Consider the following 25,197-nt stretch of genomic DNA (forward strand, 5'->3'; position numbering starts at 1 on the left):
TATCAAAAAAGAAAAGTCCTCTAACCCTTTAAAACAACAACTCTAACACCACCAAGATAACAGAAGTTCAGCTTCTCCAAAATCGACGCCTCCAAGAAGGTAACAGAGCACAAGCATGTCGTCACCCGATCATAGATCTTAAGTTTTCACACCGAAGAAAGTCCTCACTCTCAAAACAATGCCTTCAACAAGGACATTGCCAGGCACAACCAATTAAGGCCATCTCCAACGCGGCCTCCCTTAGGCCATCTCTAACGCGGCGACCCACCCGCGCCCGCGCGTTTGGATCGGTCGTGCTGGAAAGTCGCGGCCCAACATCGCGACGCATCCCAAAAGCGGATGGCCGCGGTGTCCGGGATGATCCAAACCCGGCCCAAATCTGGGGCAGGTTTGTGGCCGCGGATGGCACGCGGTGTCCTCCCGCGTCTATTAAATGTGGACTAGGAGGCGGACTGTCCCTATCCAGTCCCCACTCCCACTCCACTCCCAGCGCACTCTTGCTCGAGCTTCCACGCCACCATGGTCCCTGCTTGTGACGGTAAAGCACACGTCCGTTGGGAACCCCAAGAGGAAGGTATGATGAGTACAACAGCGAGTTTTCCCTCAGTAAGAAACCAAGGTTGTCGAACCAGTAGGAGATGAAGATCACGTGAAGGTTGTTGGTGAAGGAGTGTAGTGCGGCGCAACACCAGGGATTCCGGTGCCAACGTGGAACCTGCACAACACAATCAAACTACTTTGCCCCAACTTAACAGTGAGGTTGTCAATCTCACCGGCTTGCTGAAAACAAAGGATTAAACGTATGGTGTGGAAAATAATGTTTGCTTGCAGAAAACAAAAGAGAACAATGATTGCAGTATGTTGTATTTCAGATGTAAAAGAATGGACCGGGGTCCACAGTTCACTAGTGGTGTCTCTCCAATAAGATAAATAACATGTTGGATAAACAAATTACAGTTGGGCAATTGACAAATAGAGAGGGCATAACAATGCACATACATATCATGATGACTACTATGAGATTTACTTAGGGCATTACGACAAAGAACATAGACCGCCATCCAGCATGCATCTATGCCTAAAAAGTCCACCTTCGGATTAGCATCCGCACCCCTTCCAGTATTAAGTTGCAAGCAACAGACAATTGCAATAAGTACTGTGCGTAATGTAAACAATACAAATATCCTTAGTCAAAGCATTAATGTTTTATCCCTAGTGGCAACAACACATCCACAACTTTAGGGGTTGCTGTCACTCCCCAGATTCAATGGAGACATGAACCCACTATCTAGCATAAATACCCCCTCTTGGAGTTACAAGTATCAACTTGGCCAGAGCCTCTACTAGCAACGGAGAGCATGCAAGATCATAAACAACACTTATATGATAGATCAATAATCAACTTGACATAGTATTCCATATTCATCGGATCCCAACAAACACAACATGTAGCATTACAAATAGATGATCTTGATCATGATAGGCAGCTCACAAGATCTAAACATGATAGCACAATAGGAGAAGACAACCATTTAGCTACTGCTATGGACCCGTAGTCCAAGGATGAACTACTCACGCATCAGTCCGGAGGCAGGCATGGTGATGTAGAGCCCTTCGGTGATGATTCCCCTCTCCGGCAGGGTGCCGGAGGAGATCTTCTGAATCCCCCCGAGTTAGGGTTGACGGCGATGGCGTCTCTGGAACTGTTCTGGTATTTTTGGCTCTCGGTACTAGGATTTTCGGGGACGAAGGAATAAATAGGCGAAGGGGCAGCGTCGGGGGAGCCATGGGGCTCCCTCCCCACGTCACGGTGCGGCAGTGGGGCCCCCCGCGCCGCCATATGGGGAGGGCCCCCTGCTGGCCTTCCTCGACTCCTCTTCGGTCTTCTGGAACATGATACGTCTCAAACGTATCTATAATTTCTTATGTTCCATGCTACTTTTATGATGATACTCACATGTTTTATACACATTATATGTCATTATTATGCATTTTCCGGCACTAACCTATTGACGAGATGCCGAAGAGCCAGTTGCTGTTTTCTGCTGTTTTTGGTTTCAGAAATCCTACAAAGGAAATATTCTCGGAATTGGACGAAATCAACGCCCAGGGTCTTATTTTTCCACGAAGCTTACAGAAGACTGAAAGGGAAACGAAGTGGGGCGACGAGGCGCCGACACAACAGGGCGGCGCGGCCCAGGTCCTGGCCGCGCGGCCCTGGCGTGTGGGGCTCTCGTGCCGCCCCTAAACCTACCCTTCCGCCTACTTAAAGCCTTCGTCGCGAAACCCCCAGTACCGAGAGCCACGATACGGAAAACCTTCCAGAGACGCCGCCGCCAATCCCATCTTGGGGGATTCAGGAGATCGCCTCCGGCACCCTGCCGGAGAGGGGAATCATCTCCCGGAGGTCTCTTCATCGCCATGATCGCCTCCGGATCGATGTGTGAGTAGTTCACCCCTGGACTATGGGTCCATAGCAGTAGCTAGATGGTTGTCTTCTCCTCATTGTGCTATCATGTTAGATCTTGTGAGCTGCCTATCATGATCAAGATCATCTATTTGTAATGCTACATGTTGTGTTTGTTGGGATCCGATGAATATTGAATACTATGTCAAGTTGATTATCAATCTATCATATATGTTGTTTATGTTCTTGCATGCTCTCCGTTGCTAGTAGAGGCTCTGGCCAAGTTGATACTTGTAACTCCAAGAGGGAGTATTTATGCTCGATAGTGGGTTCATGCCTCCATTGAATCTGGGACAGTGACAGAAAGTTCTAAGGTTGTGGATGTGCTGTTGCCACTAGGGATAAAACATCAATGCTTTGTCTAAGGATATTTGTGTTGATTACATTACGCACCATACTTAATGCAATTGTCTGTTGTTTGCAACTTAATACCGGAAGGGGTTCGGATGATAACCTGAAAGTGGACTTTTTAGGCATAGATGCATGCTGGATAGCGGTCTATGTACTTTGTCGTAATGTCCTGATTAAATCTCATAGTACTTATCATGATATATGTATGTGCATTGTTATGCCTTCTTTATTTGTCAATTGCCCAACTGTAATTCGTTCACCCAACATGCTATTTATCTTATGGGAGAGACACCACTAGTGAACCGTGGACCCCGGTCCATTCTTTACATCTGAAATACAATCTACTGCAATACTTGTTCTTTACTGTTCTTCGCAAACAAACATCATCTTCCACACTATACGGTTAATCCTTTGTTTACAGCAAGCCGGTGAGATTGACAACCTCACTGTTACGTTGGGGCAAAGTACTTTGATTGTGTTGTGCAGGTTCCACGTTGGCGCCGGAATCCCTGGTGTTGCACCGCACTACACTCTGTCACCAACGACCTTCACGTGACCTTGACTCCTACTGGTTCGATAAACCTTGGTTTCTTACTGAGGGAAAACTTGCTACTGTACGCATGACACCTTCCTCTTGGGGTTCTCAACGGACGTGTGTTAACTGCACGCATCAGAACACTCCGTGAAAAATAGGGCCGCGGGTTTTTGTTTCGTCCAATTCCGAGAATATTTGTAAAACAACTTTTCTGAAATCAAAAACAGCAGAAAACAGGAACTGGCACTGTGGCATCTTGTTAATAGGTTAGTCCCAGAAAATGCATAAAAACATTATAAAGTGTGAATAAAACATGTAGGTATTGTCATAAAACTAGCATGGAACATAAGAAATTATAGATACGTTGGAGACGTATCAAGCATCCCCAAGCTTAGTTCCTACTCGCCCTCGAGTAGGTAAACGATAAAAAGAATAATTTCTGAACTGACATGTTACCAAAATCTTGATCAATACTATTGTAAAGCATATGAGATGAATGAAGTGACTCAAAGCAATGGTCTATAGTTTGCTAACAAAAAGATAATGACTAAACAACTGAATCATATAGCAAAAACTTTTCATGAGTAATACTTTTCAAGACAAGCATAAAAAAGTCTTGCATAAGAGTTAACTCATAAAGCAATAGAGATGTTCTTATTTAGGCCTCCATTTTCGTGTCCTCGCCGGCGCTTCACATACGGGCCAAAAAAACAGATGCTGATGCTATACTGGGAGGCACGTGTAGAGATGTTCTTATTTAGGCCTCAACTCTGGAGTTATTTATCCGCCTCCTGCCATCAAATAAAGGAGAGGAGAGCAGGAGAAACATACCAGGGTTTCGCCGCCGCCGCCGCGGCCGCTCGAGCCACCTCGCTGCCATTGAAAATCGCCCTCTCGCCGCCTGTGTAGGTTCGTGCTTCCTTCCAAGAGCCTCACGGTGCCAGCCCCGCCTGGTACGTCCGCCGGCTGCACAAGATCCCGCCGTGGAACCGAAGCCTGCGGGACGAGTAGCCAAGGCCCAAGGCACCAAGCCGACGTTGGCCAGCTTCTTGTCCTGCCAAAGGAAGGTAACTTCCCTTCTTGCATTATCTTTAGACCTGCACGATTTTGGTGGAGGAAATAGAATAATTTGAAATGGATTGAGTTGTGCAATGGATTAAGTACTTTGATTCGAGTTTTCATCTTCCTGCGGGCTACGGTTGGATTGGATTACCGAATGCAAAAAGTTATTGAAAATGGGTGCACAAAGTCTGTTAGACAAGTAATGTTTTGTCTGTCTGTGTTGTCTGTATAGATGGAGACATTTAGAAAAAAGTCAGCCGGGAAACCCAGTACAAAGTTGGGATGCCCATGTAGCCAATGTTTTCAATGAGATTTGTGTGCAACGAGTGATTGCAAATAACAGGCCAAATGGTTGCTTGAACAACAGAGGTTATGCTAACCTTCAATGAACGTTCGGGCAGGAATATAGTTGTTAATATGCTACATTGAAACAAGCTCTTGTTAATTTTCAAAAAAGAAACAAGCTCTTGATAATTCAAAAAAGGAACACAATGTCAGCACTCCATGCTGTAGTTGATAGCTGATAATTGAGCTAAGAAATGATGCTATTTGGCCACCTTCCTTGATGACCCCAACCAAAATTATCACTGTTGGTGTTTCGGGCAAGTCAAGGATCAGCAACCCTGACATGAGGTCCTTATTAGGGTTCCTGATTAGTTGCTCGGTTATAGTTTTATGTCGCTGCTTCACCGCCCATGACCCCACATTTTTCCCTATTAATTTACTTTCTAAAAGGAAGTTCTGCTCCAGTCTTGAAAAAGATGCAGAAAGCTAAGAGGGGTGGTGATCATCTCACCAGAAGCTTTCGTAAGAGCAGGAGAGCTTCCAAGAATGAATCATTGGTCTCAGGTCTGCTAGATCTTCTTCTTTTCTCCTAGGTTTCCCCTCAAATTTTCAGAGCTTTATTTGATTATTCACAGTTGCCTTAATGTTTTATTTGCTTAAACTCTAGGTCGCTTCCTTGGGGATTCTGATCAAGGTGTTCGGTCTGGGCTCAGTAATAGGCCAATATCATATTTGTCTAAAAGTGTCGCCTCTATTACTTTGTACAATGGTAATTATATATGCTTAGTCTGCTCAGTTTTCCAACAAAATATATTGGAACACAGCCAGTTATAAATAATTTAAATTGCGATCGTCTCTAGGAGACACAATCTTATTTTCATGTTCGGGCATAGCTATGGAACGCCAGGGGTGCCACCTTACAAGGTTTCTGACTTCTGCGAGTTTGGTCAGAGCTCTCAATGGTACAAATGAAGACCATGATGACTTGAAGGTTGGCACTGACAATCATCCTTTACTATTTTTCTCACTTCTGATAATTGTGTGCTTATTTCCTGCCTTACCGTTTTGTAGATTCAAGTGCGCCATGAAGGCAATGAAGTGTATATGGGGGTGATGTCTGACTTTGATTTAGATCGCAACTTTGCTGTTGTCAATGTCCATGCGTTCCTTGATATTCAGGTTGGATCTTTCCAACATGCACTCAAAATTCTGCCCCATGGTGAGATATTAGTAGTTATAGGGCGCAGCGTCTCTGGTGAAATAATAGCCAAGAATGTGAAATTTGACGGTGATTCAAGGGTATCTGAGGATGATGAAGATCTTGATTGTAAAATCTCAGAGGTACACTTGCATGATGATATGATCATTGTATTCTATTTCTGTTATGCATGGAGGAAATAAGAATGATGATTTATTTTTTATTTAACTGTTGCTCTATACAACTTCATTTGATTCAAGTTTAATCCTTGTTGCCTGTCACCTTTGTTGTGTTATTAGGCTTGGGAAGGTGGGCCACTTGTTTCTGTTGATGGGAAGGTTGTTGGCATGAACCTTTTTCTGACTACTAGAAGAGCCGTTTTCCTACCATGGGGCACAATTCTCAAGCATCTAGAAGGTGAGCACACAGGCACTCCTCGAGACTGCTTAACATTGTGGTATTATGAAAATTGTTTCAATTTTTGTAATGGTAGTTATTTAGAAGCTGCGAAAGTATAGTGTTTACATTTGTATATCAACTAGTCTGGCCTTTTCACTTGTACTCTTACATTGTTAGATCTTACCAGTTAGCATATGTACGTTACATTCTTGGGTATGTTCATCCATGCCGAATTCTAATCTTAGTTGTTGCTCAGGCTGTTGTCATGATATAACTAATGTTACATGCTGATCATGCGCATAATTTATGTGAATGTACTTTCCGTGTATCGTATTAGTACTACCTCCATCCCAAGGCTTAAGCCCTATATTTTTTCAGAAAGTCAAACTATGTTAAGTTAGACTAAGTTTTATAAAAAATTATTAACATGTCAAATACAAAATTGATATTATTAGATAGATAATGAAATATATTTTTATGTGCTATCTACAAAATATCATATTTATTGATAGATTATTCTAAAATTTTGGTCAAACTTTACTTGCTTTGTCTTTTCCAAAAAAATATAAGCCTTAAGCCTTGGGATGGAGGTAGTATATGTCAGTGCTGATCAGTTGACCTTGTTGCCAGTACATGGAAATTTTCTCAACCAGGAGAAGTTAGATCTAGACTCCATGGGTTACCCGAAGTTACCATCTTCCATGTTAGGAGGTGTGTCACTGCTTCTAAAGTTGCTTACCTTCTACAGCAATTCTGTACCAATAACAACTATTACAATGTATATTTCTCCAGCTAGCATGATTTTGGTTAATACTTTTGAAGAGACTTTTGGCGACATAAAAGGTGAAGGTGTCTGGAGAAAATTTAGCAAAAGAGCTTCTAACATAAATCGCAATGTTGTCGCGCTGGCTTCATTCAATGGTGATTTTACAGTAGTATGCCATTTACTTTTTCATCACTGTTTTTATTAAAACTAGCTAATAGCCATAAACATGGTATGCAGGAGAAAAGAGGTTTTTTGCATGCACGGGTTTTTTTATTGAATGGAATGGATCTACAATAATTTTGACATCAGCAAGCTTGGTTAGAAATTCTGGTGATGAGAACAAGATTGTTGAAAACTTGAGGGTTGGGTGCTCCTTGTTCTGTAACTGCTGTTCTTTTGAGGTGCTGCTTAAGTCTCATCCCTGTATTATTTGCAGATTGAAGTGTTGCTTAACAGCCAATGCAGAGAAGGAACGTTACAGCATTATAGCCTACATTACAACGTTGCTCTAGTCAGTGTCAAGAATTACCGTGCTCTTCGTCCATCAAATACTCTGTTTTGGTGGAACAAGAGTTTTAAAGTAGCAGCTATAGGACGTTGCTTCAAATCAGGCGCGTTAATGGCTACTAGTGGGGATCTGGTTTGCTGGACAGGCACACTTGATTGCGATTTTCTCGCAACTTCCACGTGTAAAATCACTAAGGTAATCGAGTGTTTTTTATTCCCTATTTTTTCCTGGTGATAGTAAATACTCTGTTTTTTCCTAGGCGTAAATTTGACTCTCTAAAAGCGATCTTTGACTGTAAATACCCCTGACATTATTTTGCTTGTAGTTAACATGGCCATGAGAAAGCACTTTGGAATATGAATGTAATGTTTTTTCACAAAATGTAGATATTATTGGATTAATCAATGGTCAAAGCTTGAATTTGGAAAGACAAATACGCCTTGTATTTCTGAAAAGAGGAAGTACAGTTGCATCGGAATGAGTAGGCTAGCAATACCTATATGGAATATAAATCCCAGCTTGTTCATGTCAACTTGCTAGGCTGGGATTGGAGGCCCTCTTGTTAGTCTTGATGGGGATGTTATTGGCATGAACTTCTATGATAAGAGAATAGGAACCCCTTTCCTGGGTTTGAATGAGATTTACGAAATTCTAGCATCGTTTGAGACAAAAAGGTATTCAAGTGCATTTCATTTAAGTTATTTTCTGAATATTTTAAGAAGCTTGCCGAAGCATAATCTTCTTACTGGTATATGTTTGACAGTAAACCTGGTGAAATTGGCACCGACAGTGATCCCTCTGGAGCGCCATTCTGGAAAATGGATCTAGATGACAAAACTAAGTTAAACAGGTTAGTATTCGGATGCATATTTAGCTGGGGTTAAGTTTTGGACAAATTGTTTCATTGAATTGAACTGCAGGTGGCCTGTGCCCATGCCTCGCTGGTGCAGTCCTAACTATGCGGATGAGGATAAATCTGATGATGACGAGTTGTTCGATCCCAAATATGGCCGTGTGAGATACGGTTACCGGAAGGGAAAGAAAGTCATGCTTTGCTAGATGCGTCACACCCTTGATTGGTCACACAATCTCCATATCGTTGCTTGTTTGAGATTGCAGAAGTAACCTATGGCTTGCTGAACGAAAATGCTAAACTGATGTCGGGCACAAATGCACCTGTTTTCTAGACCGTCCGTTGTTGCTGAGATTGGCAGTACCCAGTTGTATTCAATGCCGTATGTCCATTTTCTGACGTCTAGTTTGCAGCGCAAAGGCACCTGTCTACGCATGTAATTATGCCTCTCTCCACCGAACGGGCGTTTACTGGTGCCAATTTTGTTAGGGCATGTACAATGGTTTTATCTTAGTCTTATCTTAGGAATGCCACATAAGAAATAAAAAAAGATCTTTGCCTTCTCTTGGCTAAGAGATCATCTCTTAGCACAATATGTCTCACCATATTTTTAGAAATACATGAGGCTAAAAATAAGACTAAAAAATAACCCATTGTATACCATATTTTGTTGTCATATCAAAAATCATAAGATAAGATCGCCTTATCAACCATTGTACATGCCCTTAGTGGACCGGAGAGTCAACATTCTGTTCATTGTTGTACCGGTTGACAATGACGGTCGCTGCGGATCCTATGGCAATGACATTCTGTTCAACGCTGTGCTTTGCTCCAGTGGCTGCGTTGTTCTCCTCCACCTCCTACAACGTACAAGCTGCTAGCCTTCTCCGCCAACTCCAGCTCCCAGGAGGCCGTCTGCGGCAACAAGTACTTCTGCGGCACCGGCACCGACGACGATGGCAGCGAGGAGATGCAGCCACGTCCGCGCCCGCACCCGCAGGCGTCGCAGGACTCGCGCAGCGTCTGCGGCATCCCTGGAACTGGTCGCGCCTCCACAACCGCAGCCATCCGGCGGCGCGGAGGTCCGAGGCCGCCACCTCCGCGGGATCCTGCGGCGGCGGCGACTACATGAACGGGTCGCGCTCGCATCCGCACTTCCCGGTGACCGCGACGGATGAGGACGTCATGCATAGAGCCATGCGACGCAAGGCGGAGATGAACCTCGACACGGCACGTATTAAACAACCGTCTAAGTCTTTTGTTTCTTTTTCAGATACTCGTATTTCTTCTATTTTGAGTAGCCTAGGGGTTTCCTTGGGTACTCGATCGGATGAGATTTCTGTTTCGGCTAATGTGTTGAGACAAACGGAGCTTGACCGTTTAACGGTTGTTCCGAATGTCTCCACTGGGCCTAAAACGGCAATTATAGACGATGATGATGATGATGACATCCTAGATGGTCAAATTCTCTCGGCTATAATTGGCAACATTTCAGAAGTTGATTTAGAACACGCGGAGCTTAGTTCTGATTTACAAGCATCCGAACGTGGTTCTCGATCATCGGCTGGAAAGAAATCTCGTACGTATGGCAAGAACTCTAAATCTAAAATAGTTTCTCGATGAATGGCATGTTCCGGAATAGCAGAGATCTTCGTGACTTGGCTAAGCATTCCCACATTGCTGATGGTTGTAGAGATTATGATTTAGATTTTCTTGCTATTTTGGAGACGGGTAGGCGAAATTTCTCTCAAAGTTTTCTCGACCGTTTGTCAGGCGGGATTAACTTTCAGTGGTTTTCTCGCCCGCCCCGTGGTAGGTCAGGGGGCATTTTACTTGGCGTCCGCATAGACACCATGACCGTTTTGGCTAGTTCTGATGGAGAGTACCACATTAAGCTCGACATTCAGAACAAAGCAGACGGTTTCATGTGGAGTCTGGTCGCTGTGTATGGTGCCGCCCAGGAAGTGTTTAAGGCTGACTTTTTACGTGAGTTGGTAAACCTTACAAAAGATAATCCTTACCTGATTTTAATCGGAGGTGATTTTAATTTGTTGAGGTTTCCTCATGAGAAAAGTAAAGGCCGCTTTGATGGTCATTGGCCTTTCTTGTTCAACGCTGTCATTGATAGCCTTGATTTAAGAGAGGTGTTTATGACTGGTCGACAGTTTACTTGGGCAAACAGCTTGCCGGAGCCCACCTACGAGAAACTAGATCGCGTGTTGATGGATACCGAATGGGAAAATAAATACCCTATGGTGTCAGTCCGCGCACTAGAACGTATTGAAAAACTGTCTGACCACGCTCACATCCTTTTAACCACCGGGAATCCCACACCCGTTTGTAAACGGCCGTTCAAATTTGAACTTGGCTGGTTATATCGAGAGGGATTTCATGATATGGTTAAAAGGGTTTGGGATAGACCGGTCGGGGGGAATACGCCCATTTTGAGATGGAATAATAAAATACGTTCTATGCGCAAACATCTCTCTGGTTGGGCTGCCCATACGGCTGGTGTTCTTAAAAAAGAAAAGTCTCGCTTATCAAATGTGATTGATGAGCTTGAGGCTGTTGCGGAGATTAGACCCCTGTCTACACATGAGATTGAGCTTAAAAATCAATCCAATGAACAGATGGCGGGTCTTCTTCGCGAAGAGGAGCTCAAATGGTATCAACGATCCAAAGCTCAATTCATCTTGGAAGGAGACTCGAATACGCGGTATTTCCATGGCTTGGCTAATGGGAGACACCGGAAAAAACGTATTCACTCTCTTATTCAAGATGAAGGGTTGATTGAAGGCCATGAGCAACTCAAGTCTTACATTACTAATTATTATAAGGGTCTGTTTGGTCCTCCGGAGGAAAGTACTTTCTCTCTTAACGAGGACTTAACGGATGATATACCCCAAGTTTCTTTGGAAGAAAACGGCTTGCTAACCGCACCTTATACTGAGGAAGAGGTTAAGAAGGCAGTTTTCCAAATGGAATGCAACAAAGCGCCGGGTCCAGATGGGTTTCCAGCAGAGTTTTATCAAACCTTCTGGGATACTATTAAATCGGACCTTCTAGATTTGTTCAGTGATTTACACATTGGACAACTAGAATTATTTCGTCTAAATTTTGGTGAAGTTATCTTGTTACCGAAAATTAATGAGGCAGAAAGGATCCAACAATATAGACCCATTTGCCTATTAAATGTAAGTTTCAAGATTTTCACGAAAGTGGCCACCATTAGACTTAATACGGTTGCGGATCATGTTGTTTTACCATCGCAGACAGCCTTTATGCAAGGACGGAATATCCTTGATGGAGTAGCGGTTTTGCATGAGACGGTACATGAGATGCATTCTAAGAAATTAAATGGGGTTATTTTAAAGCTTGATTTTGAGAAGGCGTATGATAAAGTTAAATGGTCTTTCCTTCAACAGACACTCAGGATGAAAGGCTTTTCGCCTGAGTGGCGAGCTCTAATTCATGATTTCGTGTATGGAGGTAGTGTTGCAATCCGGGTTAATGATGACACCGGACACTACTTCCAAACACGAAAAGGGTTACGCCAAGGAGATCCGCTATCTCCGATGTTATTTAACATCGTAGCGAATATGTTGGCGGTACTCATAGAGAGAGCCAAGTCTGATGGTCAGATTGAAGGTGTGATTGCACATCTGGTTGATGGTGGCTTATCTATCCTTCAATACGCTGATGACACAATTCTTTTTATGGATCATGATCTTGAAAAAGCTCGAAATCTGAAATTAATTTTAGCAGCTTTTGAGCAATTATCAGGATTGAAAATTAACTTCCATAGAAGTGAATTGTTCTGCTTCGGTGATGCCCAAGACGATGTAGCTCTGTATACAGAGTTATTTGGTTGTGGGCAAGGCCGATTTCCGATTCGCTATTTGGGTATTCCGATTCACTATCGGAGACTGACAATTGCGGAATGGAAATTAGTGGAAGAAAGATTACAAAAATGCCTCAGTAGTTGGAAAGGTAAATTGTTGTCCCTGGGTGAAAGATTGGTACTCATTAATTCAGTACTAACTAATATGGTACTGTATATGCTATCATTCTTCATCCTACCAAAAGGAATTCTGCATAAACTCGATTATTATCGATCCAGATTCTTTTGGCAAGGGGACAACGAGAAAAAGAAATATCGACTGGTTAAATGGAGTATAGTTTGTAGTCCCAAAGATCAAGGAGGGCTTGGAGTTCATGACCTGGAGGTCAAGAATTCAGCTCTTCTGGGTAAATGGCTTTTTAAGCTACTTACGGAGGATGGGATTTGGCAAACTATACTTCGGAGAAAGTACATCGGCTCGAAGACATTATCTCAGGTGGTTTGGAAACCTGGGGATTCACACTTCTGGGCTGGTCTTATGGCGACAAAAAATGTCTTTTTTCGACATGGGACTTTCTCCATTAAGAATGGAGCACAGATACGGTTCTGGCAAGATGTTTGGCTCGACAATGCTCCCCTAAGTGAACAGTATCCCGCTTTGTATAGAATTGCGCGTCGCCAAGGTGATACCATTGCAACTGTAATGGCTACTTCACCCCCGAATGTGACGTTCATACGGGTTTTACTAGGACAAAGGCTTGTGGCATGGAACAATGTAATTCAGCGGCTTGGAGATATTCAGTTATCGCCAGAACCAGATGAATTTCGATGGAACCTCCATGTAGATGGTACTTTTTCTGTAAAATCTTTATACAATGCGATCCTGCTTTCTGATTTACCAGTTGATAATAATAAAAAAATTTGGAAGATGAAGATACCATTAAAAACTAAAATTTTTGGATGGTATCTTCGTCGCGGGGTTATTCTCACCAAAGACAATCTTGTTAAGCGGAATTGGCACGGAAGTATACGATGTGTCTTTTGTCATCATGATGAAACCATCAAACATTTATTCTTCCAAAGGCTGCTATAGATCTATATGGTCAGTCATCCAAGTAGCGTCTACCTTGTATCCACCGACTAGTGTCGCTAATGTCTTTGGCAATTGGCTTTATGGTATTAACTCAAGGTTTAAAATGCTTCTTAGGATGGGGGCGCTAGCAGTTATCTGGGCGCTCTGGCTATGTAGAAATGACAAGATCTTTAATGACAAAAATTGCTCTTTGTTGCAAGTCATCTACAGATGCACAGGTATTCTCCGTTCATGGTTACCTCTTCAGCGTGTGGAGAACCAAGGCCTATTTATGGAGGTCTGTACACGGTTGGAGGATACGGCGAGGGATACTTTTTCCCTACATGGGTGGCAGCATAGTCTACGGATAGTAGCTCCTCCCACATCTTAGGCGTCATATGATTCATCGCTCCGATATGTATTTCGCCTTTGTATTTTTGTAACTCTGGACTCTGAGACAACAAACGGCTGTGTGCATCCTGGTTATGCAGAGGCTGGATGTAATTGCTTCTTGAAGTAATAAAGCATCCTTTATCGAAAAAAAGCTGCTAGCTGACGGCTTCTTCTCCATCAAACTCGCTGGCTCGACAGAGATCGTGATGCCTGGCACCGCCGAGCCATCTTGAGCCGCGTCACCAGGGAACAGCGCGGTTGTGCCGGCCACTTGCGGTCGCGCTCCATGGTGTGGGCACGCCAGCTGCTCGCAGCCTGGTCGCACTCGCTGCGTGGGCGCCGGCCGACCGTGGAAGAGGTGGCTGAGAGGCCGCCGCGAGCCCTGCCCATCTTGAGTCGCGTCCATCACATTTTTCTGAAGTAATCATCTATGATGGTAAGCATGTAATTTGCATCACAAAGAGAAGTCTTGCGAGAAAGGCCCCACACATCAGCATGCACATAATCTAGAATCTCTTTAGTAGTATGAACGGAAGCATTGAATTTAACTCTTTTATGCTTACCAAAAATGCAGTGTTCACAGAACTTAAGCTTACTCAAATTGCAGCCGTCTAGCAGGTCTCTCATGTGCAATTCCGCCATACGATGTTCACTTATATGTCCAAGACGCATATGCCACAGATTAGTTTTACCAGGTTCATCAGGAATTACAGTATCAGCAATACCAGACAAACTGCTACCTCTAAGAACATATAATTTTGCAGAATTCATATCACCAATCATGTGAACGAGAGAACCTTTTGATACCTTCAGAACTCCGCAAGAATCGGAGTGTTTGTACCCGTCAACATCAAGGGTACTGAGAAGATCAGATTTCTGGCCATGCCAGATATGTGTCTCACATCTGTCAGAGTGCGTGTCATGCCATCATGCATCTAGATCTGAACGGAGTCAATGCCCACGATCTCACGTAGATTGTTATCTCCCATACGCACAACATCTTCACTCTGCACAAACTCATAAGAACTGAACCAGTCTTTGTTACAGCTAATATGAAACGAACATGCAGAATCAAGAATCCACTCATCATTACCAGAAACACAACCAGCAAACACAACTGGGCAATCGCCATCAGAATTATCACTGAAAACAACAACAGCCTTAATATCACCCTCAGATATTTTTTTGGTTGGTAAGCACCGTTTCTTTTCTCTTTATTCTGCAACTTCCAACAATCATCAATATTGTGGCTAGTTTTATTACAATACTTGCAGAACTTACCATCTCGTCCCTTGGACTTTGAGCAACCTCTGTCAGTCTTGCTCTGTAGTTGTTGTAGTTGTTGTTTCTGTTCTCGGTCCTGCCTCGGACCTGCAGTGCTTCTGCCTTAGATGACGAACCCTCTGCCTGCACCATAGATTTCATCTTTTCCCTCTGCTGGAGGGCCTCATAAACTTCGGCAAGTGTTAGTTCATCACAGCTGTATACCAAAGTGTCTCAAAAATTTGCAAAAGAATTAGGGAACGAGACTAACATTATAAGAGCGATATCCTCATCATCATAATTTACCTCCATGAACAACAAATCAGAAACAATCTCTCTAAAGATCGATAGGTGATTCATCATTGACGCATCTTATTGCAGCTTGTGCGAGAACAACTTCATCTTCACGTGCGTCTTACTGGTTAGATCTTTGGACATGTAGATCGATTCCAGTTTCAACCACAACGCCGCTGCGGATTTCTCAGTCAACACTTCCTGCAATATATTGTTGGATAGATGAAGCTGAATTAATGAAAAAACATTACGGTCTTTCCTCTTTTCATCGTCGGTCCAGGTCTTGGCATCTTTCTTGCCAAATCCATCAAGAGCTTCATCCAGATTAGAAGATTGGGTAAGGATTGCCCTCATCTTCACTTGCCACAGAGAAAATCTCGTGGCATAATCCAGCCGCGGTAGATCGAACTTCAAGGAAGACAACTTGCAAAACCGTAGATTGAAACACGGGCTCTGATACCACTTGTTATGAAAGCGACAAGCAAATAACGAAGAACGATAAAAGAAAACGCAGCGGAGACACAAGATTTAACGTGGAAAACCCCTTCCAACACAGAAGGGAACGGGCACCAGCCAGCAAAACTTCACTATATCGTAGAGTGTTTACAAACGCCGTGGGTTATCTTATAATCTGATAAACCCTAGCATGCGGCTTACAAGATGTATATATAGACAGTGCCAACGATCCGTACCGGCGACGGGCCTCGCTCCGCTCGTCAGAAGTTAGCCTCCCTTTAGTATATGAATTTGGATCATAATACAACATGGACGACGCCAACATCTTCCACGAGATGACCATCATCATCGCACACCGGATCGAGGCCAAGCACATGCTTAGCATCAAGCAGTCGTCGATGAGCCGCTCGTAGCTCCTAGTCGTCTAGTTTGGAGAGGGGCGACAGGGTGAGGAGAGGAAGAGGAGGAGGCCGGTTGGCGGTACATACGTTTGTGTCACATGTGTACCATAGGTCCATCTCTTCTACCGTCAAACGCGGGACCACTGTAGCTCACTCACAGATACGAACCGCATGCTGTACTACCATTACGGGGGACTTTTTTTCGGCTTCTAGGATGGCTTCTCCAGAATATTTCCACTGAGTTTTTCTCCTTCCTTTTTCACAACCCCACTAGTCCTTATCAAAAAAAAAACTAGTAGTTCCTCACCATGTAGTTTAACTCATCACACAAAGCCATCGACTTGAAAACGCTTATTATATAGGTTGGAATGGACTGAGAAGTCGATTTTATGAGTGTTTCCTTCGCCGACTGAGAGGGAAACGAGTCACCGCACTGCATAAACCTTTTAATCAGCCGCACCTTCAAGGACTTATTTATCCGACACTGAGGCGTAGGCAGGTCTAGATATTTCTCTTCAAACTCCGACCTTTAAAGTTGTGGGATACCTTTGATTTTGTCTTGTGTTTGCTCAGGACATGGTTTGCCAAACATAATATATCACTTATTCAGATTAATCAGTTGTCCACTAGCACGAACGTAGGTGTCAATGATCTTGCTTGTGCTCTCAGCCTCCCGTTCCTCGGCTTTGAGAAACAACAATGTATCATCCGCGAAGAGAAGGTGTGAGACACCCAGAGCTCTAGGACAGACTTTGACTGGAGTTATGGCTTGCTGACCACACCTACATGTAGCATAGCAGATAAACCATCAGCCACAAAAGAACAGAAGAGGTGAAAGAATGTCACCTTGTCGTAGCCCACGCGACGCTGAAAACAAATCCAAAATAGCTCTGAACACCTCACTGTGGTGACACATGACATTATCCACTGCACCCATTGATGAGAAAAGCTTAACTTTTGCATTGCTTACCATAGGAAACCCCAACCCGATCTTCGAGCGGTCAAGTTTGTAAGAACAAAAATTCCGAAAAGTTCTTTTGGATCAAGGGCACCGGTGCTCTCATTGTATTAAAAAAATTCGAAAATTGTATTTATATATTTTAAAAAATTATGTAGTAAAATTCTAAAAGTAGCTAATGATGTATTCCACTAACGTATAAAATCTCAATTACAAATGTTTTGTTTTCTGAGCTACACAAAAATGACAAAGTCTGAATTTGTTTGGAGATTTGAATCACTATACTCAGATCCACATATTTGTTATTTTTGTGCAGCTAAAAATACACGTTATTTCTAGTTGAAAATTTACACGTTTGTGGGATACAATACTAACTACATCATGATTTATTTTCAGATTTTTCTGAAACTTAAAAATATGATTTTTATTTACTTTTCAGAAAAGGGATCACTGGTGCTCATGTGCACCGAATTTCTGTCCCAAAAATTCTTCTCTAGATCGTTTTCCTGTTGAATATAGTGAAAGAACTCAAAAGCAAGGAGGATAGCCATCTGGAACAAATGCATTTTGGTTTGGAGACGCAAACCCATCAAGGATAGGCAGTAGTCTGTTCACCAAGCACTACTTTGTAGATAACGTTACACAGGTTTACTGGAGGGCTGCTCCGGTGCTCCCCTCTAAACGAAGTTGAAGAGTTATAGTTGGTTTTTTTTTTCTGTGTTGGATCCGCCGAAACTCATATATAACCATGTATATCCGTCTGTATTGATAATGTATGTGTACGTCGTGTAAGAAAAAAAAAAGATCACGTGAGCAAGATCTTTATATGATCTTTCTATTCCAGCACACTCATGTGACCATAGATACGTAAAAAAAACCGAGGTACAACACAACACGAGTCATACGGGCATGTACATGGTTGTACATACGGTGGACCTACATTAAAATTACGATCGTGCCAGCGCTTATAAACAGGTATGAAAAGATCACCACCGTTGTTATGTTTGATGGGCCTATGCTTTTTTTAAGGTAGGAGCACTGGAGTAGAAGTGCTTCGGCTGATCCACTTTAGGTATGAGCACGATCATAGCATCAATAACACGAGCGGGCATGACACTAGTAGAGAAAAAGGATTTAACCGCTGAAGTCCCCGATTCCATTGAAAGAACCTAGCAGGGAAACCACCGGGCCGCGGGGGCAGGTGCCTTTGAAGTACCAAATCTGGAACAAATCGTCAGCTATCTCTTTGTCTGAAAATTCTGCACACAGTTTACTATCATATCTTCTGTAGCTTTCCCTCTACCAACTCGAGAACTGGGTCAGGGACAATGGATGGATCAGAGGTGAATAAATTTCACTTAGAGACTCGATTACCCATCTGCTGCTGATCTGTATGCACCATACCATCGTTATCAATAGTTTGCTTCGTATTATTCTTCATTGCTCGCCACACGGCCTTTCTATTAAATAACTTTGTGTTCCGTTCTCCTTCACGCAGCCAGTCAATTCTTGATCGCTGCATCCACATCATCTCCTCCCTATACAAAAGCTCATTCATGATGTCTGTCACTCGGCGTATCTCCTCTCTATCGGAATTCATGCTCATGAGCTCCTCAAGCCTTGAACGAGATTTCTCAAGTTAGTTGACATTCCCAAATTTGTGTTTTCTCCAAGTCCAAAGGTGTTGCATAACATTTCCTAGTCCTGTACAAATCTGGCCCAAGTTAGCTTTTCACCCAGCCTTGGCCCAAGCACTTGAAATGTGCTCGGGTAGGCTTGCTTCCCACTCCCACATGACTTCGTACTACCGTTTAGTTGGATGAATTCGTTGCTCCACATCCTTCTCACGAAATGAGATCATCGCACGGTACTAGATATCCAACGCCCACATCGTGCTTGTCCAGTTCTCCAGTCGCTCCTTCGCTTTTCGTGGCTTCTTCTTGTTCGCCTCAACTCCATCGGAAGCGACGTGAGGGCCTTGGAACTTCTTATGTGGCATCTCTACGACGAGGAGGAGGCAAGGGGGCGTCGACGTGAGAGGAGGAAATGGCGGGAGTGGCAGCGGCTGGGCGTGGAAATGGCGGAAAAAGAGAGTGGAAATCACAATTTTTGGAGGGAAAATCTTCCTCACTTACCAACAGGGCGGGCCCGCCCGCTTTACTACTTCCGCCGGTGCTCCCGCTACCCCCCCGTGGGTTGGGTTGGGCCTGGGGGTGCCGGCGAAAGAAAACGTGCTTACCGGCCCAAAAACTAGTTTTGGGTGGGCAAGTGGGCGACTTTTTGACCAACGGAGCTTGGTTGACTTCACGATTCAAGATTTCTGAAGGAGGAGGACTTGAACGCGATGCCTCCAAGGAGGGAAACGACGCCCAAGGACGACATCGCCGCCTGCACTGGCCAAAGGCCTTGCCAAGCTTTCGCCCTAACCCGACCACCACCCCAAAGACTCAACCTTGGCACTTGCCCAACAACACACTAAGCCCACGGCTTGAAGAAGTAATCATCGGCATCACCTGTGGCAATACGACAAGCTAGACAACGACTCATGGGTTTCTAGGTAGCCGACCGAACAGGGATAAGCACCGTGTATGTGTAGCCAGGGCGACAAGCTCAACGAGGGTGAGAGGGTGAGCTTAGAGTCGGTGAAGAAAGACTTTCCCTCGACCAAAGAAGCACTCAAGTTTTGCAAGGAGGCGTGATCCAGCTACGCGAAAGGAGGGACATTTTGGTGGCACCCCCAAGAAGGTAAATGGCATAGAAGACGTCATCATCACCCGCACCCGCCGTGACCTTGCACAGCTTTCACCGGAGTCCCGCTCCGTACCAGTAGGCGGTCACCGCCATCAGGACGTAGAGAGGAAACAGAACCAGCCACTGCAGCGACAACATCTCCTCACGTATTGCCGGCCCAAGGAGACGAGGTGACATAAGCCCAAGAATCACCTACGTCGAGCTCATCGCTGACACCAACCACACCAATCAAGCAAGCAAGAGCTCCAAGATCACTCAATGACCTGTCCATACCGACCCAGTCCATCCCATCTCGAAGATTGCCCCCACACAAAGCTCAGATCTGGGGAAAAGAAGGTCAATTGTCCGCTGCCTGGCATAGTACCTCGTCCAGAACATGGCGAGGATATGACGAGAGACGGGCGATACACACCACCACCACCGCTTCACCCGCACGACCATAACCGGCATCAATCGAGCACCAGACATTGTTGTCCACCCCTGGAGCAGCGATGCCACCAAAGCCCACCCCTGGAGCCGAGACTAACAGATTGTCCAGGGCCGCCACCCGGCATCCAAGGCCACGCCACCCCGCGCCCTTGCGGCCCGAGACGCGAGTCACGCATGGCCACCGCTTAGAGAGACAACGCTGAAGACCACCACCCGGAGCCGCCGCTCAGGCGCCCAAGAGCCTCCACCAGTAGCAACTCCTGCACTAGCAACCGACCTAGCCACAATAGATCATGAGGAGCCGCACCTGTCCAGGGGAAGCCGCAGAGCGGCGACATCCGCACCGGCGACCCCTGCGCAACGACCTCCCTCCCCGTGGTCGCGCAGAGAAGCCGAAGGGCCAAAATCCCCGCCGCCCCCTTCACCGGCGCTATGGTCTTCAACCGGCAGCACCTACAGGGCGTCGAGGAGGGGAGGGAAGGAGGAGGGGGCAGCGGCGGGAGCGGGTTAGGGTCCCCCCCTCCCCCCGTGTTGCCTGGAGGAGACGACGAGAGGCGCGGGGTTTGATCACATCAAGGTGAACCAAAGGAGACAGCGAGCGGCAGAAATCTGTCAAACAATTTATAAAATTAGAAAAAATAAAAAATAAAAATAAAGCTGGTTCATGTTAATTGGCCACGTTTAGGTTGATCCAGCTCGGAATTCCTTCATTTCTTGCATTTCATGGAGGGCTAGGGGGGGCGTCGACAGAAATTGAAAAAAAAAGGCTGGTTCATGTTAATTGGCCCGCAATGAATCTGCGTTGGATACATGTTTGAAGTATGAAGTGACAAAACAGGGTCGCTAGTTACTGTAGGAGCCGGGCAGCCGTGCCTTGTCTATGAGCGCATAAGATGTTTACAGCTACGACTTACGGTGCCGGCTACATCAATTTACTTTTACAAATCCCTTTCTCATCTCTTAATGTACACATCTTGTTTGACATATACATGATAGTGAAGTTCACAGTATGTTCAGGCTTAATTAATCGTCGCCCGATATCTGTTGGTTCCGTAGCTGCTCAATTTGTCCTTACTCCCTCCGGGAATCCATAGTAGCATGATTCTGTGCAATGATTCCAACACCAAATAAACAAACGAAGACGAGTACTACTCCGTACTGTATTTATAAGAGGACGAGGATCATCGAGAGGAGCTCTGGGATCAATAAACAAAAAGAAGAAGAGAATGGACATGGACATGGATCCTTCCGTGGTGGCAGCTGTAGCAGCAGTAATCCTCGTTTCCGTCTTGCTGGTGTTGTCGCGCCTGAGAAAGCAGAGCTCACCTCCAGACGGTCCACGGCGGAAACAGAAGCTGCCTTCCGGTCCCTTTGGTCTGCCCGTCCTGGGCCAGACTCTCGGACTGCTGGGCGCCCTCCGTGCCAACACCGCCGAGGCATGGCTCCGGCGGCAGGTCTCCAAGTACGGCCCCGTCTCCAGGCTTTCCCTCTTCGGCTGCCCGACGGTCTTCGTCGTCGGCCCCTCTGCCAACAAGTTCCTCTTCTCCAGCAACGCGCTCACCGCCATGAGCAACAGCTCCTTCAACAGCATGGTCGGCTGGCGCAACATCCGGGAGCTGGCCGGCGCGGACCACCGCCGCGTCAGGGCCATGATGGTTCAGTTCCTCAAGCTCGAAGTCGTCAGGGGTTACGTCGCCAGCATGGACGACGAGGTCCAGCACCACCTCCGCACGCACTGGAGCGGCCGCGCCACCGTCTCCGTGATGCCGTCGATGAAGTCGCTCACCTTCGACATCATGTGCACCGTCATCTTCGGTCTCGGGAGGGAGGACCACGCCGCCGTGAGGGGGGAGCTCTTAGCGGGTTTCGAGCCGCTGGTGAGGGGCATCTGGTCGATCCCGGTTAACCTGCCCTTCACCACCTTCGGCAAGTGCCTCGCCGCGAGCCAGCGCGGGCGGCGTGCCGTCGCGGGGGTCCTCAAGGAGAAGCGCACCAAGCTGGAGCGCGGGGATAGCTCGCCGTCCGACGACCTCATGACCCGCATGCTCTCCGAGGGCACGTCCGAGGGGGAGATCATCGACAACGTCATGTTCGTGATGGTGGCGGCGCACGACACCACGGCCACCCTACTCACCTTCCTCATGAAGCACCTCGACGCCAACAGGGACGCCTACGCCAGGGTCGTCGCAGAGCAGGAAGAGGTGGCGAGGAGCAAGGCTCCGGGCGACGCTCTGTCGTGGGAGGACCTCGGAAGGATGAAATACACATGGTCGGCGGCGATGGAGACGCTGCGGCTGGTCCCGCCCGTGTTTGCCAACTTCAAGAGGGCGGTAGACGACGTGGAGTTCGACGGCCACCTGATACCCAAGGGGTGGCAGGTGCTGTCCGCGTCGAACATGACGCAGTGGGACGATGCCATCTTCCCGGAGCCCGGCAGGTTCGATCCGGCGAGGTTCGACAACCCGATACTGCCGTACAGTTTCGTGGCTTTCGGTGGGGGTGCGCGCGTGTGCCCCGGGAACGAGTTCGCGAGGGTGGAGACGCTGGTGGCCATGCACTACATCGTCACCGGGTTCAGGTGGAAGCTCGCCGCCGGCTGCGACGGCAGCTTCTCCAGGCACCCGCTGCCGTTCCCTGCTCATGGGCTCCTCGTCAACATCGAGCCAATAGAGGCAAAGACCACCACCACAAGCTAGGTACTACTAGACGATCGACAAGTGCATCATGCATCACCGAATGATTCCAAGGAAATGATATGTTGTCCTGGACTGGACTGAACGATTGATTCCATCCACCACATGTATTCGGCATTTCAGCCTCTTCTTTTTTCCTTTCGAAACCCGGCATAATTCCCGGCCTATACATCGACAACAACGGATGCACGATTTTTTTTTAGGTTGGCCGAAAATTAGAAATTTTGACAAAAGAGACCACCTGCGCGAGTGAATTGTCAAAAAAGACCACATCTGAAAATTATTGTCAAAAAGGACCACCTGCGTCGTGGCGGCACGCGTGCCAGGTGACACGTGTCGCCTGCCGCCACAGCCGGAGGCGGCAGGGCCTGCCGCCACAGTCAACGGCGGCATGTCCACATTGTCCTGATCTATGAATAGTAGCATGTTTTGATTTTTTTTTAAGTATCTCAAAAAATTCGAAAAAAATACCTACATGTAGCTAACTCTATGCACTACAATCGTGCAAAAATTCACTGTAAAATACGTTGTATTTTGGGCTCAGCAAAAAAGACAAATTTAACAAATTTTGTAGCTAATGTGCAGTGTTCATCGATCAGCAGACTATTCATTGATCATTGTGGACGTGCCGCCAGGGGCAACGGCGGCAGGCCCTGCCGGAGCCGGCTGTGGCGGCAGGCGACACGTGTCGCCTGGCACGCGTGCCACCACGACGCAGGTGGTCCTTTTTGACAATAATTTTCAGATGTGGTCCTTTTTGACAATTCACTCGTGCAGGTGGTCTCTTTTGTCAAAAGTTCCGAAAATTAAGTTAGTTTTGGATTGGATCAACTCAACAACCTTTAGATTTGCATCGTGATTCTTACACATAATGATTACACATGATCTGTGTTATTGCACATGGATTTGCATTTGCATATCTTTTACGTCAGTTTAAGCGTGAGTTACACATAAATTAAATGGCTGAGAATTAAGTTAATTATAGGTTAACCGATAGTTAGTCGCGCCCAAACTTTCTTATTCCGTATTTAAATATAAGTACGTTACAACTCAGTTACAACTCAACGATCAAAGCTCCACAACAAAGCTAAGCTCAACTCCCTCTAAAGTGGTCCAATCATCTCTAGCCCAATTAGCTCTGTTTCCCTTCCCCTCTGATTGGGAACTGCTTTACACCGACCTGCTCGGTAGAAAGCAGATGCCGCACACCCTCTGGCTTTATGTGGGCTTGGCCCATCAGACAGGTATTTATCTTTTTTCTTCTTTTATGTTTTTAATTAAAAAATTGCAATTTTTTTAATTGAACGTTTTTAAAATCTGACCAATCATTTATTTTTTTAAAAAATTAGAATATTAAAAAAAATTGAAAATTGAATTTTTAAGAATTTGAATACTATTAACAATTTTTGAATTGTGGCAAATTTCATATCTGAACTATTTTCAAAATTTGAACAAATTTTGAGTCTGAACATTTCTCAAAATTTTAACAAATTTCGAGTCTGAACATTTTTCTAATTTGAACAAATTTAAAATCTGAATATTTTTCGAATCTCAAGATTTTTTGAATTAAATATTTTGAAAATTTTCAATTTTGAACAATTTTGGAATCTAAACATTTTTCAAATTTGAACCATTTTAGAACCTAACAAATTTGAACAAATTTTGATTTTTTTATTTGAACATTTTCGAATTTGAATATTTTTTAGTTGTAACAATTTTCGAATCTGAAAACAGAAAAACAAAAAAATACTAAAGAAAAAAGAAGAGAACAGAAAACGAAATAAGCAAATTCCCGAAATATACGAATTGGCCCGGCCCATATGGGGGTGTGCGGCGCCGGCTATACACCGACCTGGTCGGTATATAGGATTCGCCTCTCTAATTGATGTTCTGGCATCACGAGGGGGAGGGGATGCGGGTTCTCTCTTGTGCTTTTGTTTTTGTCCTAGGTTGCTTAGGTTTTCAAGGTTTCTCTGTCAATGTCATGGTGGCGCAGATGAGATGGTGCTTCTAGGAATAATGGCCTCACAGTTCATGTCCCTGCTCGACGAAGGTGTTGCTGACACCGGCGAGAGGCTTGTGGAGTCCAAGAAGTTGCAGTGGTTTCGATCCGGCGCCCCGTCTTGGCGTGGTGGTAGGGATGGACTGATCTTGGAGCGCAGAGGTTATGACCGTTGCATGTTAACAGAAGACGGTGGGGGATCCGGCCGCCTGAAGAGCGG

The 25,197-nt window shown here is 45.3% G+C and overlaps 2 protein-coding genes across 2 annotated transcripts; both read left to right on the forward strand.

Annotated features, from left to right (window-relative positions):
• Positions 1-5,146: 5,146 nt before the first annotated feature.
• LOC127334145 (uncharacterized) lies at positions 5,147-8,832 on the forward strand. Its single transcript, XM_051360568.2, has 12 exons — positions 5,147-5,264; positions 5,368-5,469; positions 5,561-5,691; positions 5,772-6,041; positions 6,198-6,315; positions 6,928-7,008; positions 7,090-7,218; positions 7,301-7,425; positions 7,500-7,766; positions 8,112-8,245; positions 8,335-8,421; positions 8,492-8,832. Exons 1-12 carry the CDS (start codon positions 5,177-5,179, stop codon positions 8,628-8,630), a joined length of 1,671 nt encoding a protein of 556 aa, XP_051216528.1. The 5' UTR covers positions 5,147-5,176; the 3' UTR covers positions 8,631-8,832.
• Positions 8,833-21,333: 12,501 nt separating this feature from the next.
• Positions 21,334-23,177, forward strand: LOC127328982 (cytochrome P450 716B1-like). The gene has a single exon (XM_051355534.2). The coding sequence runs from the start codon at positions 21,509-21,511 to the stop codon at positions 22,976-22,978; it is 1,470 nt and encodes a 489-aa protein (XP_051211494.2). The 5' UTR covers positions 21,334-21,508; the 3' UTR covers positions 22,979-23,177.
• Positions 23,178-25,197: the final 2,020 nt, after the last annotated feature.

Source organism: Lolium perenne, chromosome 2, assembly GCF_019359855.2.
Source record: "Lolium perenne isolate Kyuss_39 chromosome 2, Kyuss_2.0, whole genome shotgun sequence".
Classification (NCBI taxonomy): Eukaryota; Viridiplantae; Streptophyta; class Magnoliopsida; order Poales; family Poaceae; genus Lolium; species Lolium perenne.